Genomic DNA, 20,394 nt, shown 5'->3' with positions numbered 1-20,394 from the left:
CTCTACACTTGCCCTTGTTATATTTCATTAAATTTCTCCCCGCCCAACTCTCCAAAATACCTTGCAGAACTTGCCAGACAATTTCTGCACTTACATATTTCAATCACTTTCTTAAAATCTGTTCATTGCCTATTTTATTTTTTTTGTCATCTTCCTCTCAGGACTCTATTAAGTGGCTTCCCAAGTCTCCTAAACTGTGCAGTGGCCATAACTGGAGCTCCCAGGGCTCTTGCTGGGCCTCGTTGAAAGGAAAGGAAAATTTTCATGCTGATAACCTGTACAAATTCAGCTCTGCTGATGGAAAATGGAGGGAAGGAAGGATCAGTCCTGAGCAAGAAGCGGAAGAACTGGAGGATCCTGACGATGTAGGTAGTCTCCTTGAAGTCAGGAGGGACAATGTTGTGTGTCTGTCAAGAAACTACAATCTGCTTGCAGTGCTGTGCTGCCGAGCACTTTAGGTTAGCAGGAGGCTGCACTGCCTGCACTGCCCATACAGAATCATGTTCAATGTTTTATTCCTTTACTTTGCTCGCAATTAAACAATCCCTCCAACCCCCCAGAGTACAGTGCAACTTGCAGGTTAAGATGAGTAACCTGAGCAATGATGAGATGCATTTGTTTTTTATTTTACTCCTACTTACATCCCCAGTTACCAACATCCCTCCATCTCTTTCAGGTAAGCAGGTTGTTATCAGCGCTTGAAGCTCAGTGTCTCCCAAGGACTGGATGGTAGAAAAGTGAGGTTGCAGTGTTGCTCCACTGCATGTTTAGTTTTGGGTAGTGCTCTTTCAGGACGCTAATATCTGAGAAACTCTGGATGCTATGGTTTCTCTAGCCTGTGCCCACCACATGTCTGTCACCTGGGTGGCACTTGGCTGTCTTCTTGGTCATAGCCTAGGAGAAGGAGGTTGTGATTGCACTCTTGCAGCCTTTCCCTTTCAGTCTTTCCTCCAGATGTTTGCTGGGAGTTGAGGGAGGAATTGGGGCTCCTGCTCCCCTGCCAGCACCTCCGCTCCCTTCCTAGCCCCCGACTGCAGCTGGTGTGCCCTCTCCTCCAGCCGCCACTCCCAGCTCTTGCTCCTGGCCCTTCTCCCCAGCACCCACGGCACCCCAGCACAGCCGAAGGGTCCGAGTTAGTCAACCTGGCACCGTTAAAGAGGAATCTCTCTCCAGAGAAGAAAGATAGTGTTGTGTATGAGTTAAAGCTAAACAAATTTCCTTTTAATTTTGAGTGAAAATAGGAAGCCATCATGCCTTGCTTGCTCTCTCCAGGGTTGGAGATGCTTCTTTCCATGCCAATTGAAGAGATTGTGGGAAAGCTCCAGTATAGATTGAAAAATAACATGTCCAGTGGGATTTCTGCACAGCTGTTTGTGGTACTGCCACTGCTTTTTATTTCTGGTATTAAACTTCCAAGTTTAGGAAGACATTTATGGGGTTTATTTTTCAAAGGTGTTGACCTTTCTTTGCTGCATCATTTAACTGCCAACAGAAGATATAAGGATTATGGCAATATGAAGATCTGATTAAACCTTACTGATCAAATTGAGGAGCAAAAATCAGCTAACTATAAATAAAGCATCCATAAAATGTGAACAGAATTTGGACATCACGGCTGAATTTTGTTAATCGCATTGCCAACCATAACTGATAACTCAAAAATGACATTGTGTTTTGCAGTCAAACTTGTCTGAAGCTTTAATTGTTTGGTGAACATATCTTGTGTATTTCTCTTTTCAAGCTGTTGTGGTTTAGCTAAGCATAGGGTGACATTGTCAGTTTCTTACTACATCTCAGAGTAGGTACAGCCTAGAGCCAGGCTTCAGAGAAGGCGTCAGGATGCCTCACCTTTGAGGCTTCACTTCCAGTGGACACCTAAATCACTGTGTTTACAGGTCTCTACTCACTGCAGTTTGCAGCTAAATAAAGTCAATCCAATTAAACAAAATCTTCTCTTAGAGAAGTAAACGCAAGGTAGGCGCTTGCCTTCCCTCTCACACATGTGCTCCCAAAAATAGAATGTGAGTGAGCCTTGAGGAACTATGAGAAATGTTTTATTTTCCATATGGAAAGCCCTTTCGTCTGCCTCATGTGTGTGGTTCCTTGCCCTGGGACAGCAGATTCAGTGCTACTGAGCTGCCAGAGGCTGACCAAAATAGTCTCGTTCTTGGGCTCTGTTCTTTTAGTTGGGTGTATGTGTGTTATATGTGCTTGTGTGTGCCAGGGGATTTAGAGGAAGGCTGTATGAATCCCAGTCCTCTCCCTGTTCCCACAATTTCCACCCCCATGTTGAAGGAGAACCATGCCCAGAAAAATAGTGGTAAAGGTGATACTTGTACATTTACTTTAAAGTTGTAGTTTTGTCTTCAGTGAAACAAATCCTAACGTACAGCAATGTGATAGAGAAGAACAAATCCAATTTACCACGGGGGGGTGGGTATCAGATAGGTATTCTCCTTGCTGTCACTGTGTTCCCCTTTTTTTTATCTTTAACCCCCAGGAACCTATTTCCAAGTTTTCTGGTAGCCTTTTTGATACAGACAATAGCATGAAAGATCAAAGAAACACCAGAACAGCTCTTCAAGATAAACACAAGTTGGCAGTGAAAGGAAAGACTCTTCCAGGGACTAACACTAAGGTGCAACCACCCACCTCGGCAGAGGGCAGCTTCCCAAGCGAGAGCAGCGTCATCCCAGAGGAATCGAGGGCAGTGGATGCTCAGCAGCCCCCACTGAAGGTATTGTACTGCTGCATGGGCTGGGCTCGCCGATGTGGGGGGTCTGCATGTCCGTGGGCAAGTCCATATGTCCATGGGGAAGTCTGCTTCTTGTGCGAGGCAGTTGATAAACGATGTAAAGAAGAGGGGGTGTTGCATGGTAGATGTTGTGAGACTTACCTTTCACAGGCTGTAAAGTGAGGTTTGTCCTTGCTCCCACAGGCTTATATGGAAAAAGAGTTTTCCATTTAAAAAAAATAAATACTTTCTTTGTAGCCGTCCGATACTGTCTCATTTTATATATCCAGGTTTGGTATTGTAAGGTCAAGCCAAGGGTGTGTGCAGGTGGGCACTCAGCCAAGTCTTCACTTAGTCTGTGGTTTAGGAGCAGTGGCATGGCCTTACCCTCACAGCATGAGAAAGCCTCTGTCCTGTGAAAAAGGATGGGAATGTTCAAGTGAAAAATTTATCAGTGAGAACTGCAAAATTTGGGCTGAAGTTTATGGAGAAAGCTGTACTCTGAACTCAAGGGATGTATCCCGTCTTGGCGTGCTTTGGAGCACATGAGGAGGAAACATGCTTTATGCGCTGCCTCCCAGGGGTGGCCCAGTACAGATCACAGCTCTGCTGACCACCCATGGGACAAGAGATGCAGAATTGTGCTGCATCCCTGGGGTCATGGGATGCAGCGCCAGGAAAGGCAGCTCGCCCGGTGTGGCACCTGTGCTGGGACCAGTCACCAAAGCACTGCTGGTAATCATGGGCTTGTGAGGTCTCAAGCATGCAGGTAATGCTAAGTCTAAGCAACATTTGGCAGGGTGGTTTTCATTTGGCTGGTAGAGTATTTTCGTACCTTTTTAGGAATTAGGAGTTTCAGATGAGTATGTTACACGTGCAAGAGTAACTGCATACATTTGTTAAATTTCAAAACGCAACTGTGTTGAAATATTCTTAATTATAAAATATAACAAGTTATTCAAGCCTGAATTGTCTTAGAGATATGAGGCAAATAAATGAAAATAAGAGCATTTTGCCAATATGATGAGGTGAAATGTGATTTGCATTCAGATTCCATTACACTATGGCAAGGTGTTCTTTAAATTTAATGTGATTGTTGTTTTAGCAATTAGCAAATTATTATTTACTATCAAGCATGTTATATACTAAAGAAAAAAAGAAACCAACAACTGGGGGGAATAATTCTTAAATGTAAGCTGTCTTTGGAACTTGAAACTAATTTTATTTGGCCTTTGTTGTGAATTCTGTTAAATGAATTCTGAAAAAAGTTATCTAAGATTTTGTACTAAATTTTTGCAGATACTAGCAGGAGGAGAATAGACTAGATAGATTACAATTTTGCTGCTTTTTTAAAAGCTTCCTGATTGTCACGGTTTAAAGCTGGGCTGGCGATTAAACCTGCGGCAGATGCCCTCTGTTATCCCCCCCCCTCCCCCCAGAGGGAAAGGGAAAGGGAAAAGGGAGAGAGACTTCTGGGTTGGAAAATTAAAACAGTTTTAATAAAACTATAATAATGAAAAAAAAAGTATAATAATAATAATAAAAATAATCAAATATATACAAATATATATACAAAACCAAGATTGAGCTCCCCTGAAGTCAGCCACGTCACCACCGGCACTGCAGGGCAGGCTCCGGGAAGGCCCAGCCTGGGCCTAGCGATGGTCGAGAGCTGGATTCAGGAACGCACGGATCGGGATCGGGGGCAGCAGGAAAACAGACGGAGTCCTCCCTGGACACCGGCCATAGCAGAAAAAGGGGCGAGACCCTCGTGATCCCCCCACTTTATACCGAGAATGACGTGTATGGGATGGAATACCCTCGTTGGTCAATTTTGGGTCACCTGCCCTGTCTGCTCCCCACTGCAGCTGCGACCCCCCCCCTTCGGCTCTTCACTCGTAAGCAATGAGGAATTCAGCAGTGACCTTGGTTTCTCTCAAGAATAAGTACAGCAAGAGCCTTTCTGCACAACATCCCTACCAGTGCCCCAGTGATAACTACAAACTTCGAGCGTTATCAGTCCTGGAAGCAGACACTGTCTGCAAAAACATGCAGTTAGTTAGAGGAGACTTAGCTGAAAGTAAAAATCACTGAAAGGAAAAATCGGTCTGGTTTAGGCCAAACCAGGACATTCCACCCCTTATTCCATACCATTCACGTCATACTCAGATCACCACTAACTTTTCATTTTAAAATATATACAGATAACATTAGTTTATGATTCATCTCTATACAAAAAAAAAAGTTCATCAAGTTCATTTAGTTCAGGATTGTGGGTTTCCATCTGGCTAAGAGTCTCCCAGGGTAGGAGAGATGATATGAGCTTTGTCACAGTTCGTGCCCACGGGTTGCAGGTTAAAGATGTCAGTCTCGAGGAGGTTACTGGACGCCACTTGCAGCTAGCTCCGGTCTCATCACCACTGCTTCAACCTGAAAGACACTTATGAACACTGTTAGTATTATGCAGCAATTAACATCATGCAGTTCAGAATTAAGTATTCTCACCCAAGATCAGATCACCTTCAGGGACACATCGGACTCCACCATCCTGCAGCATCACCCACCAAGTACATCCAGGTCCTTGAGCAAAAGCAATCCCATGAATGGGTTTACCTTTGCCCGTAGCAGGAAGAACCCAGACAGTTTTTCCCAACAGATTCCTTTCATGCACCACAGGGACTTTATCCCCTTCTATTGTATGTAAAAGGTCTGACTGAGCAGGGCCAGCTCGGTTGATAGATCCTCTGGTGTTAACTAGCCAGGTAGCTTGTGCCAAATGCTTATCCCAGTTTTTAAAGGTTCCACCCCCCATTGCTTTTAGGGTAGTTTTTAACAGCCCATTATACCGTTCAACTTTCCCAGAGGCTGGTGCATGATAGGGGATGTGATATACCCATTCGATGCCATGCTCTTTGGCCCAGTTATCTATGAGACTGTTTTTGAAATGAGTACCGTTATCCGACTCAATTCTCTCTGGTGTGCCGTGTCGCCACAAGATTTGCTTTTCGAGGCCCAGGATAGTGTTCCGGGCAGTGGCATGGGGCACAGAGTATGTTTCCAACCATCCGGTGGTCGCCTCCACCATGGTAAGTACATAACGTTTACCCTGGCGGGTCTGAGGGAGTGTGATGTAGTCAATTTGCCAGGCCTCCCCATATTTATATTTCAACCACCGCCCCCCATACCACAAAGGTTTTAACCGTTTGGCTTGCTTAATTGCGGCGCATGTTTCACAATCATGGATAACCTGTGCAATAGAGTCCATAGTTAAGTCCACCCCTCGGTCACGAGCCCATCTGTATGTTGCATCTCTCCCTTGATGACCTGAAGTGTCATGAGCCCACCGAGCTAAAAATAGTTCACCTTTATGTTCCCAGTCCAAATCTATTTGGAACACTTTAGCAGCCTGATCTGCTTGTTGGTTGTTTCGATGTTCCTCAGTTGCCCGACTTTTAGGTACGTGAGCATCTACATGACGTACCTTCACGACTAGTTTCTCTAGCCGAGCAGCAATATCTTGCCACAGTTCAACAGCCCAAATAGGTTTACCTTTACGCTGCCAGTTGCTTCGCTTCCACTGCTTTAACCACCCCCACAAGGCATTTGCCACCATCCATGAGTCAGTATAAAGATACAGCCTTGGCCACTTTTCTCGTTCAGCAATGTCTAAAGCCAGCTGGATGGCTTTTACCTCTGCAAATTGACTTGATTCACCTTGTCCTTCTGTGGCTTCTGTGACTCGTCGTATGGGACTCCATACAGCAGCTTTCCACTTCCGATGCTTTCCTACAAGACGGCAGGATCCATCGGTGAACAGGGCATACTGCTTCTCATCCTCTGGTAGTTCATTATATGGTGGGGCTTCTTCAGCACGTGTCACCTCCTTTTCTGGTGGCATTCCGAAGTCTTTGCCTTCTGGCCAGTCCATGATCACTTCTAAGATTCCTGGGCGATTAGGGTTTCCTATTCGAGCCCTCTGTGTAATTAATGCAATCCATTTACTCCATGTAGCATCAGTTGCATGATGAGTAGTAGGAACCTTACCCTTGAACATCCAGCCTAGTACTGGTAATCGGGGTGCCAGGAGAAGTTGTGCTTCAGTACCAATTACCTCTGAGGCAGCTCTAACTCCTTCATATGCTGCCAGTATCTCTTTTTCAGTTGGGGTGTAATTGGCCTCAGAGCCCTTGTATCCTCGACTCCAAAATCCTAGGGGTCGACCTCGAGTCTCCCCTGGCACTTTCTGCCAGAGGCTCCAGGTAGGACCATTGTCCCCAGCTGAGGTGTAGAGCACATTTTTAACATCTTGTCCCATACGGACTGGTCCAAGGGCTACTGCATGCACAATTTCTTGTTTAATCTGTTCAAAAGCCTGTTGTTGTTCAGGGCCCCACTGAAAATCATTTTTCTTTCTGGTCACCTGATAAAGAGGGCGTACAATCTGGCTGTAATCTGGAATATGCATTCTCCAGAAACCCACAACGCCTAAGAAGGCTTGTGTTTCCTTTTTGTTAGTTGGTGGGGACATGGCTGTTATTTTGTTGATCACCTCTATCGGGATCTGGCGACGCCCATCTTGCCATTTAATCCCTAAAAACTGGATCTCCCGGGCAGGCCCCTTGACCTTGCCTCTTTTTATGGCAAAACCAGCTTGCAGAAGAATTTGAATTATTTTCTCCCCTTTGTCAAAAACTTCTGCTGCTGTATCACCCCATACAATGATGTCATCAATATATTGCAAATGTTCTGGAGCTCCACCCTCTTCTAGTGCAGTCTGGATCAGTCCGTGGCAAATAGTAGGACTGTGTTTCCACCCCTGGGGCAGTCGATTCCAGGTGTACTGGATACCTCTCCAGGTAAAAGCAAACTGTGGCCTGCACTTTGGTGCCAAGGGAATAGAGAAAAATGCATTAGCAATGTCTATAGTGGCGTACCACTTGGCTGCCTTTGACTCCAGTTCGTATTGAAGTTCTAGCATGTCTGGCACAGCAGCACTCAGAGGTGGTGTAACTTCATTTAGGCCACGATAGTCCACAGTTAATCTCCATTCTCCATTAGACTTTTGCACTGGCCATATAGGACTATTAAAGGGTGAGCGAGTCTTGCCAATCACTCCTTGATTTTCTAATTGTCTAATCAGTTTATGAATGGGGATCAGGGAGTCTCGATTGGTGCAATATTGTCGTCGGTGCACCGTGGCAGTAGCAATTGGCACCTGTTGTTCTTCAACTTTCAGCAACCCCACAACAGAAGGATCCTCTGAGAGGCCAGGCAAGGTAGACAGCTGTTTAATGTCCTCAGTCTCTACAGCTGCTACACCAAAGGCCCATCTATATCCTTTTGGGTCCTTAAAATACCCTTTCTTAAGGTAGTCTATGCCAAGGATGCACGGAGCATCTGGACCAGTCACAATGGGGTGCTTTTTCCATTCATTTTCAGTTAGGCTCACTTCGGCCTCCAATACAGATAACTCTTGAGATCCCCCTGTTATTCCCGAGATACTGACAGATTCTGTCCCTTTATGATTCGATGGCATGAGGGTGCACTGTGCACCAGTGTCTACCAGGGCTCGATACTTTTGTGGTTCTAATGTGCCAGGCCATCGAATCCACACAGTCCAATAAATCCGGTTATCCCTCTCCTCCTCCTGGCTAGAGGCAGGGCCCCTCTAATTAAAGATTGGATTCGTGCTGCTCACGGGGATTGGACCTTCATTTCCTCTATTCACTCTTGGAAAAAAAGGATTTGAGGCCCATCTACCCTGACTGGAGTCCTGCTCATTGGTAACTGGAGCAGCCATCCTCCTAGAAAAATTCTCTCTGGTATTTCTGTTAGCTTGCAACTCACGTACTCGTGCCTGTAGGGTACTGGTAGGTTGTCCATGCCATCTGTTCATGTCCTCCCCATAATCACGCAGGGTAAACCACAGGATACCTCGTGACGTGTTCCGTTTCCTTTGAGCCGGTCCAGTAGGAGGGCGTTGCCTCCTAAAGGCTGCAACGCGGGCCTGTGTAGGTAGAGAGTCAAGTTTATTCTCGATCCTGGACAGTTTGTCTGACAGTTGTTTAAATGTGTCTTTGTTTTCCTTAGTCAGTTTTTCCACAGCCGAGACACGGGCCTGCAGTGGGGAAGAAATACTATCTTCATACTGTCGCATATAGTTAGCCATTTCGCCCACACTAGGTCGTGCCATAGCATCTTCTCCCCAGACTAATATTGACAATGTAGGGGCATGTGTTGGTGGAGCACTCTTCACAACCTTCCGGAACATGGATCGGTTGCATTCCACTTCATCAGGATTTACAGGATCTACAATGTCCTGAGGGTGTTTATAAATGATCTCTTGCACAGCTAGTTCTCTAAGGTAGTTAATACCTTTTTCTATAGTGGTCCATTTGCTTAGGTGGCTCATAACATCATCTTTATAGGGATACCTGCTCTTTACAGCTGACAAGAGTCGCCTCCAGAGACTGATACTGTTCGACCTTCTTGGAAGCATCTTATCAATACCACCATCTCTGGACAGGGATCCCAACTGTCTGGCTTCTCTGCCATCCAATTCTATGCTCTCTGCCCCATTATCCCAGCATCGGAGCAACCAGGTAATTATTGGCTCACCGTCATAACGACTAAAATCTTTTCTTATATTTCGCAGTTCTTTCAGGGATAAGGAGTGGTAGGTTATCTCTACTTCCGAGTCCGAGTCCTCCTGTGATTGTTCTGCTTTAGAAGGACCTTTCTTGTCCTTCTTGTGTAATGGGCCTTCTTTAAAAAGACGATCAAGGAAACCCCCCTCTGTGTCAGGCCCTGACTCTGACTGAGAAGGGCCCTCACCTGGGTCCCGTGCTGGCTCTGCCTTAGAAGCCTCTGAATCATCATCCTTCACTTTACTAGTTGATTTCTTTCGGTGTTTTCTCCTGGTTACAGGGGCAGCATGATACCTCCCGCTGTTGCTGCACCGACATCTAATCACATAGCACACCAGTAACACATTCAGGACACCCAAAAATAACAACATGCCCTGTTCGAATTTTGCAGGAATCAGCTTGGCAAAAAAGGAGCAGATACTATCAAAATCAGTTAAAAGACGCCCGGTGTGCGCAGCTACGGATTCGCGATCAAAGCTGCCCATCATTGTATCATAGAGATAAGAGATCGGAATAATAACTGCCCGGTTTATCATGACATAAATCAGTATCAAAACCCATACCAAAAAGACACATTTCGACCAGCACGCCCTGTTAAACCACATGAAAGCACTAACACACAGCGCATACGGCAAGTAAGGTATCATTACACATAACTCTAAAACAAGCTTTATAAAGAAAAGAGGTAACACAAGGCTCACAAATAACATTATCATCTTAGCTATCTGTTTTAATTTCCAACCCCTCGTAAATCTCAAAGGAAGAAATCTGATACTCTCTTGGCTGAGCTCTCCGGGTCTCCTCCCACGGGAGCTGGGATTCGACTTATCAGAGCAACCTGTCGGAGCTTCTCTCGAGCCCCACGTTGGGCGCCAATAAATCTGTCACGGTTTAAAGCTGGGCTGGCGATTAAACCTGCGGCAGATGCCCTCTGTTATCCCCCCCCCTCCCCCCAGAGGGAAAGGGAAAGGGAAAAGGGAGAGAGACTTCTGGGTTGGAAAATTAAAACAGTTTTAATAAAACTATAATAATGAAAAAAAAAGTATAATAATAATAATAAAAATAATCAAATATATACAAATATATATACAAAACCAAGATTGAGCTCCCCTGAAGTCAGCCACGTCACCACCGGCACTGCAGGGCAGGCTCCGGGAAGGCCCAGCCTGGGCCTAGCGATGGTCGAGAGCTGGATTCAGGAACGCACGGATCGGGATCGGGGGCAGCAGGAAAACAGACGGAGTCCTCCCTGGACACCGGCCATAGCAGAAAAAGGGGCGAGACCCTCGTGATCCCCCCACTTTATACCGAGAATGACGTGTATGGGATGGAATACCCTCGTTGGTCAATTTTGGGTCACCTGCCCTGTCTGCTCCCCACTGCAGCTGCGACCCCCCCCCTTCGGCTCTTCACTCGTAAGCAATGAGGAATTCAGCAGTGACCTTGGTTTCTCTCAAGAATAAGTACAGCAAGAGCCTTTCTGCACAACATCCCTACCAGTGCCCCAGTGATAACTACAAACTTCGAGCGTTATCAGTCCTGGAAGCAGACACTGTCTGCAAAAACATGCAGTTAGTTAGAGGAGACTTAGCTGAAAGTAAAAATCACTGAAAGGAAAAATCGGTCTGGTTTAGGCCAAACCAGGACACTGATATTTTTACTTTTAAGTCAATAGTTCTTTTGGTGGTGTTAACACATACATACAGAAAGCCTGTTTAAAGAAAAGAAAATTACTGTAATAGCACTCAAGTTCAGTTATCTGCTCTCAAAAGAGTTGAGAATAAGCAAATCAGACTGTAGATGAGGTTCCAAAGCAAAGGTTTTTCATAAACTTATCAAAAAATATTTACTTTTCAGTCCTCCTATGTACTGGCATTGTTGCCATCGTGAATACTCAGTAAATCAGTGGATTTTATGGAACTATAAGGCTGCTGAGCAAACCAATTAACAGCCTTATATGGTTTTGGCATGACCCTCAAACCTGGAGAAATAATGTATTCTTGGTGTTATTGAGGAGTAAAGATTAGTCTCGCATGTGCTAGTGTTGAAGCATGGCACCATTTTTCTCTAGGCTGAGCTCTATAGGGGCAAATCTGCTGGTGTTCAGAGAAGGAGGTAGATTTTTATTGCTCGTGTAATTAATAAGCAATGTTTTTGATTAATCAGGCCACTTATCCATTATAATTCTTTTCCAGATAACCATTACTGTGTGCAGTCAAATGGGGAGTCTTGGTATTAGCATTGCTGGTGGAAAGGGCTCATCTCCATGTAAAGACAATGATGAGGTGCATTTCATTACTCAAAATTTATCTAGTAATCATTAGAAAGAAACTGATGAGCAGTTCTTTGAAGAGATTGTGTTTTCTTGTTTTCTTTCTGAGGCTGTCCTCACTGTAACATCACTGTCTTTGTAATAAAACTAACAAGGATAAACATGGGTAACTTATTTCTAAAAGTAGAAGCCAGCAGTAGATTTTGATGGGGAAGCTCCTGGAGGGATGATTTTGGAGAGAAAACCTGATGTAAAGCAGTGATTTTCCAAAGACAACCTGATGGCTGAAAGACTGTTGGCTAGTTTCCACTTTCTACCTCAATTTGGGGTCATTCCCTTGTCAATCCACATGCCTCTCCTATCCCATTTGCTCATTATCAGGAGCTAACTTAATTTGAGAGAAGTATTTCTCACACCTTCTCACTTAATTAACATTTAAATAAATCTTTGTTTCCCAGTCTGTTCCCCGTGGCACAGTGTAAACAATTAATGATTTTTGTTCATTGTTGTATGTGTCAGCCATGGAGGCTTTTTTGTTCTTGCTAATGTGCTAAGACGTTTAGTTTTTATTTTAATAGAGGCAGCAGAACAACAACTCTTGAAAATTAATTACTTCCCGTTTGCTTTTTACATCTAAGGACAATGGAAGAAACCCTGTCAGGTCTGAAACCTGTCTTTTGTGTTACCAGGGGATCCTGATTGCACGGCTGCCTAAAGATGGTCCAGCAGACTTGGCTGGGGTACAAGCAGGAGACAGAGGGGCGGAGGTAGATGAGTTGTTTGTCAATGTGGAGTGTGTTCTCTTGTTGTTAATCTTTAAATCAAATCACTCAGAGTTGGGGAATTTGAGATCCAGATCTAGGCTTGCCTTAGCTTTTTAGATACAGAATTTTATCCGTAATTAACCTTTTAAAAAATGGTAAACTAACTTCCATATGTGGATTGTGGAACACAATCATCTACTAATAAGTCTATAGCATAGTTTTACAAAATTAGTAGACTAATTTATCATTAATTTGTCTTTGGCTGATATACGTTGTATCCTTATTCCTGGCAATTTAATAGACATACGATATTGCTTGCTCTGTACTGCCTTAATTCAACAGGGAGTATGCTGAAGCAAAAACTATTAATTTAAGCAAGTATAAATGACAGTTTGAGAAAACAAGAGCTGAAAAAAATTATGGACCAGTTTCACTTCTGAGCAGAGTTTCTGGTAAAGTCAATGTCTTAAAAATCAACCACTTTGCTCAGGTTCCTCAATGAGACTATAATTCATTCTTATTTTGGGGGCTATTTGAAATATACTAGCTACTAATGTCTGTTCATTTAATGAATAGTGAAACAAATAAAGAAAAAAGAAGACATTTCTGTTCCGTACTGTTCTGTCCTGCTGTTGTTATCCTACAAATAGTTATGGTTTCTCTGTCTCCCACCAGATGGCAGAATCATTCATCTATTTAAAGAACATAGAAGAAAAAAATCTCTGCTTTCTGTATGTGTAGGAGACAAAAAGGAATTAGTGCATTCAGGTCTGCTATAGGAGTCCTAATGTTTTGACCACAGGACTAATCTGTTACAAATAACAAGCATTTTTCTCTTGATTCTATGTGTTACAACTTCTTATTCTTGAACTGACCATTTCAGCAGTTCAAATATACAGTGTGCTCATCAAAAATGGGGAATGGCAAGAATTGCAATTTTATTTGCTTTCGTTGTGCAACCATATATAACGATAGAGCCAAACAATATACTAACCTGAGAGGGAGGGAACTGCTCTTCTTAAACAGTGTTAAGAATAAAAATACGTGTTTCTGCTGCTTTGTTTTTAAAGGCATCCCTCATTTCAGAAGCTGCCAGCCTTGATGCTGGTCCTACTGAAGCTTCATCCAACGGCAGCCCCTTCTCGACAGTAAACCATGTCATAACAGTAAGTAAGATGGCCGTAGCAAGTAACAAATCATTCTTAGCTAAGTACTTTGTGTTATCTGTCATTAATGCTAGTAAAGATGGTAAAGACTGGCACAAAACTTGTGAGTGGCTGTGTGAGAGGAGAACCTGTACCACAGATCAGTGACCCCACCATGCATTTGCTTGGCTGTCACTGCAGCTGGGACATGGCTTCTGGAGGAGCTCAGCTCATGGATAAGCACCAGCATAGCAGACCAGAGCTTTTAAAGCACTCTGGTTTGGGGGCTTTAAGGGTAGTGTCCATTCCCTCCAGCTTAAGTGTTTATTCTGTTGTCTGGACTCCCTCTCCAGCTAATGGAAGGAGCAGCATCTCCAGGGTGCCTCTTTTAGGAGGGAGAGGTTGAGCTGCTACCTGGAGGTGACCATTTTTATCTTTTGACTTGAGGGGGAACTTGTGTGATAAGCTAAGACTGCATGTCCATATTTTAGATGACTGATGTCAGACAAGATTAAGCCTACCACACGTGTCACAGAAGCAAATGGCCAAGCTTGCAGGGCGGCTTTTAGAAATCTGATCCACTTTTGTGAACTTCTCTAAAAAATTCGACCCTGAAGACTTACCCCAATCATGATCATCTGCCTGCACACCTGAAATTATGGCTTTACTAGGAAGATACAATAAAATCAAGGTATCTGAATGATTAAGGTCAAAAAGCATCCTACTGGTATTAAACCTGAAGTACCAGGAAGCAACAACTGTTTCTCCTACAGCAAATGCCAGAGGAATGCTTTGTTTGATTCCTCTTCTTCCAGCCTGTTTTTTAACCTTTTCCAGGAATACCATTCACAACCCAGCTAATGGCAAAAAATGAAAGTTCATCTATTATCTAAAAGACTGTAATCAAAGACCACATTCAGTTTTTATTAACCATTCACATTTTTAAAAATAATGTGATTTGTTAGTTGACTGAAAAATATGCAAATAGACCATGCAAATCTGGTTTCCTCTGGTTTCCTACATGGATTACTATTTAAGAAGGGTTGAGCTGCAGCTTTTGTCTATGAGATGGACTAACAAAGGTTTTCTCTTCTATTCAGTTGCTTAAAGAAACTTATTTTGAGGTGTCTGGTCTCCAACATCATCTTGTGAAGCATTTAGACCAGTTTTATCTTCCAGTTGAAAACGCTTCCATCAATTTTTTTTTTTTTGTCCAGCTCTACCTGGTAGCTGTTTCTTATGGTCTTAAACCGCATTGCAGGAAGCACGAGGCTTCCTGTTACGAGGAACCACTGTTGAAAGGGTTGATTCACATATTGCTAGTAGCCTAGATCTATTGCAGTAGTATCTGACTTCTAGTGTTTTTAGGCAAAAAGAGGAAATGACCATTTTGTATACCTCTTGGAAAATAATGCCTCCCTTTAAAGTTCTTCAGCTGCAAGGGGAGGAGGAGGCAGATTAGACCAAGCTACTTACCTTAAAGGGAGTCAACTGGCTGAATACGTTCCGAGTGTCAAAAGTAGCCAATGTGCAAGTTCTTTCGTGGAAAAACATCTGTATTTCTGGTTTTGTTTTGTTTTGTTTTTTTTTTAATCAAAAGCTTTGTACTGTAGCAAATTGTGTATGTTGTTGCCTTTAACCTAGAGCAGCATTCATCAGTTTTAGGGATTATGGGCTTTTGAGGAGTATTCTGCTGACTCGGGAGATGGTCACTATCTCATCTGCTCTCTCTCTGAGTTTACTCTGGTGAAGTTCCTCTTATTCGTCAGTAACTGTCTGATCTGAAAAGAAGTTTACAGCCTGGCTTCTTATGGAGGACATGCTTTGCATGTTCAGATAAGTAGATGGCAGTAGGACCTTAATGTAGAATCTTCTTTGCTAGGAATCTAGGAAGGTTTGTTTCCTTTGTATTTCTGACTAGGTTTCAAGAGAAGTGGGGTGCATCTACATCAAGGGAGGGAAGGAGAGAAGCATGGTGGCAAAGAAGCCAAAGGCTCCTATTATTCTTCCTGCAAAAGCTGAATTATGTGCTGGATGGTGCCCATCTTCTTTCTCTCTCTCTTCCATGTCATCGCTTCTTCCTGCCCTCCAGCAGAGACTCTTCATCTATTTATTTTTATTGAATTTTAATAAACATCCTCTTTGCATATGCTAGCTGTGCTAATGTTTGTCTCTTACTTGCTAGCCATAGCCCTCTTGCCGTCTCTTGCCATCACCCATCCCGTCTCTGAGCCTGGTGCTCTGACATTACAAAGGGCAATGCTGCTGCCAGATTCAGGTTTCCTCTCTGTTCTCCACGGGCCTGGTTGCTCTAACTTCTTCTAAAAGGCTCTTTTGACTTGTTAACTCATCCAGCCAAGCTCGATTTCAACCCCTTTGTGTCAGCTTTAAGATCTCATGACAGTGTGAATGACCAGTAATTAATTGGGCAAACAATGAAAATTTCTTTCACTCTGAGTCATTGTTTTGCAAAGGAAAAATTATAATTGCCCTTGGTTTTAATTATGATTGAGTATTTTATTGAAATATAGAGGCCCCAGAACTTTAATTACAATTAGATACTTTTTTACATACCATATTTTATAGACTTGTCTCAGTTATGCTAATAGCACCTCAAAAATATGGAATCTGTTTATTTGACTTTGTTTAATATGTATATATCAAAATAAAAATATTTTAATTGAAGTTAAACTGAGTCTTTGGATTTTAAAATGGTAATCTTAAAATAAGAGTATCTGTGTAAAGACGTGCATCAAAATATAACGGATTAGAACCACAACTGATATGTCTATCTACACGTAGACTGTGTGTAAAATATTGCATGTCTAACTACAGGGGGAAAAACAAATCAGGGATACAAACATTGCCAATAGTGCCCCATGCTGACTTTAACAGAAGGAACTTTAACTTGGATTATGGAGTCTTTATTTCCAGTTCTCTATTCTTCTGTCTTCTGCCCTCTGCTCCTTATTTCCTACTCATCCTCTCAAACATAGAACCAACTCTGCACAGTCTTTCTCCATCAAAAATATTTTCATTCAAGCTCTGACTGAAATTCCCAATGTTTTTTCTGACTGAATGGAAAGTGTTGACAGGTTTCAGCACCTCCTGTCACTTCATGATGTGCATCATCATGCCATCTTCTTTGATCCATTTTGGGGGCTATCAACATCATAAGGATATTAAATACTTTGTAATTAATATCAAATCTCTTAAATATTTTAGTCTAGTATTTCACTTTAATTCTTACCATATTATTTTCTTTAATTGTATGCCTTTGCGCAGGGAATTTCCTCAATTAGATTTTTTCATATTGTTCACCAGGTGTACAAGTGTCACTTTAAAGAGTTTAAAGTAAGAGTTATCAATTAAAAGTGACTGTGTAAAATAAACTTACAGTATTGGAAAAATCTGAAGAACTTCTTCAAGCTAAAAAAGCCAAATGTTTTGGTTGCTCTGTTAAAAATGCAGAGATACCAAATGTTTCTAAATATGGTGAGAAAACAGACAGCTTCAGTGTACTAGAACGTGTAATGTACATCAAAGTGAAATGCTTCTGCGTCTGCAGAAAGTGCTTAAGCATATACCGTGCACCCACAATACGTAGGTTGCTGGTTTTCTGCCTTTCTTGCACATTGTTTAGATGCAAATCATGAGAAACCTTACATGGATGAGAATCACAGCAAATCTATCTTCTTCCTTTCCAGCTGATACAGACTTTTCAAGAAAAAGTCTTGATGCACTTATACCAGTTAAAAATCTTCAGAAATCTTAAGTATCAAACCCTTTCCTTATTCCTCTGAGCAGGTTAGTTCTAGCCGCATCAGAAAATTGTAATCGTACAACTTAAACATAATAAAACTCCTTTCTTGTTTCTTCAGTCATTGTCTTTTTCAATTTTAAAAGCAAAACCAGTGGAATACTCAGGTCAGAGAAGCACTATAAAAGAAGACAACTAAAGTGGGATTCAGAATCCCTATCATCATCAAAAACAGATTTCTTCTGACACTTGTTTTAAACAATAAAGACCTTGCTCACAGTGTTTGATTGACCTGTTCCCATAACACCATATGACCTAATATTTCAGCCTCCAAGCTTTTTATAAAGAACTGCTTTCTCTCTTGAAAGCATTTTCATGACTCTTAAATCTTGTCAGGTAAGGGTGTTGGTATTTTTATATTATTATTTTTTATTCTGACAAAGTAAGTTCTAGAAGTCAGGAGTCTGACTCCTCACTGCCTCGCATCTTGTGCAGGTTTATACACGCTTGCAAAGAAGCCCATGCACAGCCTAGTTGGCTTAACTAACCCTGTACTGATTGTGTGAGCTTCATCGGAGTGTAAGCACCCATCTGCCGTGTGATCTCCTTCTCCATTTCATCTGCTGGTTTGATTCCACTTTTATCTAAGTAACTGAGTATTTCTGAGTAAGAATGAATGATGAAAGGTGTGTGGTATAGGCACTATATTTACCTCCATAGTGTAGTGGTTAGGGAAGTTATTTTGTGAAATTGGGATTAAGTTCCTGCTCCAAACAAATGTTTCTGTTTGCACAGTGTATCTTTTTTCCTCTCTTCTTTTTAAGTAGTTTTCTCATGGGACTCGGTCAGAATTTACTCACTTCAAACTTTAAATTCTTGGATTTTGCAGAGCTTGTAATTAATGGTGCTAAATAAGAAAAAGCTTTAAGAAAGAGAAGTCATTAATTGATCTTTTCAAGATATCATATTCAAATACCTCAGAGTTAAAGAAAAAAAAAAATCTACAAAGTAAGCCCATCGTGTGGTAAGACAATACAAGCACTGCAGACAATTTAAGCAAAAATACATACAAGAGACAAGAAGACTCAAGCAAGGCACCCGGAACCATGCTGTAGGACATAGCATACTATTTGAGAATAAAAGAGGATAAATATATGAACGACCACAGAAATGATCAGCAACATCTCCCCTTGTGAAAGGCGTCCTCATGGACTCTGCAGGAGTTCAGCAGGGGAGAAGGTTGTACTGAATTCCTGCAGACATTCAGCTATGACCACTGCCTTTCATAGAGGTGATGAGCTTCCTTCAATACCAAAGGACTGGTTAACTTGAGCTGTGGGTAGCACTGCTTATGGGGGCAGTACCTTTTAAGTCTCCCGATGTGATTGACACAATGCATTTTCTTTAATGTTTTTATAGCATCAGATCATAAATGATTACACAGAAAGCACTTAAATGAAAATCTATGTATCAGGTTCCAGTGTCATGGAAGTCACTATCCAGTGGTACATTAGAAGATGAAAGAAATGGAGCAAGGACAGTTTTCATAAGCAGTTTGAATCATATAAAAGCCTTTTGTTCCCAATGGCATTGCAGATATGACACGATGGACACTGATCTTTCATTTTGTCTGCTATGAAATGCGATGGTGAGTTTGACTGAACTCCATCTTCCTTGCCTTGTGCGTCGCCCTTGGCTGGCACTGAACTGCCAGATAGGAACAACAGAAAGGAGCTTTGCTCTAAATGTGACATGCCCAAATACTATATATACTACACACTGGGAGACAGATAAAACCTTCAAGGCGTTCTCTTGCTATCTCAATAAGAAGTGGAGAAAATACCCAGTTTTAAACTTGGTCTCTAAAAGATAACAATCTCTAGAAAATTCCCACAGAGGAAATATTAGGGGAAAGCACCTGGAGCGGCTCTTGTCTGGTGCATCAAACCTCCAGAAAATCATGCTGAGCTGAATTAGATTTTGGAGCAAATCACCAGGCACTGTGTGGGAAGAGCAATGAGCCTGGGGAAGAGGGACAGGCTGGTGGGGTCGCTCCTGCTCAGGGCCCTCACCGGGCTGCTGCATGCAAAACCGAGGCAGCGCATTAAAAAACACAGTGGCAAAGCTCAGGCACAAGTCTTTGACAGTGCTTGAGAGCAGGGTGGCTGCTCCAAGCGTAAGGATGAACCGAATTATGTGCTGCCCTCTCCCAACCCCGAGCGGCAATACGTGCTGTCACGAGTCGGCTGCTCCCTGGGTGCAGCAGCATGGGCCACCCCGCTTTCCTTATGCAGAGGTCTTCTGCTGCCCAGCGTAACAAGCTGCTTCATCCATGCCTGGCCATAGGTTTATCTTCCCCAGGGTGTGGGAGAGGTTTATACCTCTCTCTCCATCTGACTTCACAGTTCCTGGAGTTTGGCCGCAGGCCTCGGAAGTAGTGAAATAGCGTGGTAACGTGCTGGGGAAAGGGATGCAGCCAGGGATTTCCAAGACCAGGAGCGTTGAGGGTGCACCATAAAACATGTGTTGGTTCAAGTGTTCCTGATAACATGCTGTAAAGGGGAAGCTGTGTTGGATGCCTAGATGGGGTTTGCAAATTCATATGGTTTTGTACACGCGGCTGCGTGTTAGGTGTTTTTTGTCATGGTCCCCTTTACCCCCTGCTACAGCCGCCTTCTCCACTGCACCGTGGCTGCCTTGCCTGCTTCCAACTGGTGCTGAGATTGCTTGTGAGTAATAAATTCACAAGGAATTAATTAGATCTCTTTCTCCCTCTTTAACTTGTATTTCCTGTACGTTTTCTTTTGGGGAGAAGGTTGCTTTTATCTGTTGTCTCTGTCTTTGGGAGCAAAACTTTACATCACTATTTAAAAAAGCCACCAGATGCCAGTTCGAACCGTGCAGCAGTTGATCAGCCCATTCTCTGCTGCCCTCGTCGGATGCATTTTGGCATCTTCTTTTTAAAGCTATTATTTAAAAATCCAGCTGTGTAACATTTTTTAGGCATGACTGAATGCCCTCCTTCACTTTAAATTTGATTTAGACAGTTTCTTCTATAAATACAGTCATTAT

General features: G+C 42.8%; 1 protein-coding gene across 1 annotated transcript in view; it reads left to right on the top strand.

Moving 5' to 3' along the window:
* The window catches only part of LRRC1 (leucine rich repeat containing 1), a 109,909-nt gene that overhangs the window by 83,766 nt on the left and 5,749 nt on the right, over window positions 1-20,394 (top strand). The window contains exons 14-18 of the mRNA XM_068405357.1: window positions 162-365; window positions 2,501-2,737; window positions 11,577-11,666; window positions 12,343-12,420; window positions 13,488-13,583. Coding sequence (XP_068261458.1) covers window positions 162-365; window positions 2,501-2,737; window positions 11,577-11,666; window positions 12,343-12,420; window positions 13,488-13,583 — 705 coding nt within the window. The remainder of the gene's footprint in view (window positions 1-161; window positions 366-2,500; window positions 2,738-11,576; window positions 11,667-12,342; window positions 12,421-13,487; window positions 13,584-20,394) is intronic.

Source organism: Nyctibius grandis, chromosome 1, assembly GCF_013368605.1.
Source record: "Nyctibius grandis isolate bNycGra1 chromosome 1, bNycGra1.pri, whole genome shotgun sequence".
In the NCBI taxonomy this organism is placed as follows: domain Eukaryota; kingdom Metazoa; phylum Chordata; class Aves; order Nyctibiiformes; family Nyctibiidae; genus Nyctibius; species Nyctibius grandis.
Note: the sequence above shows the minus strand (reverse complement) of the source record. Positions and strands in the feature narration are given on the sequence as shown.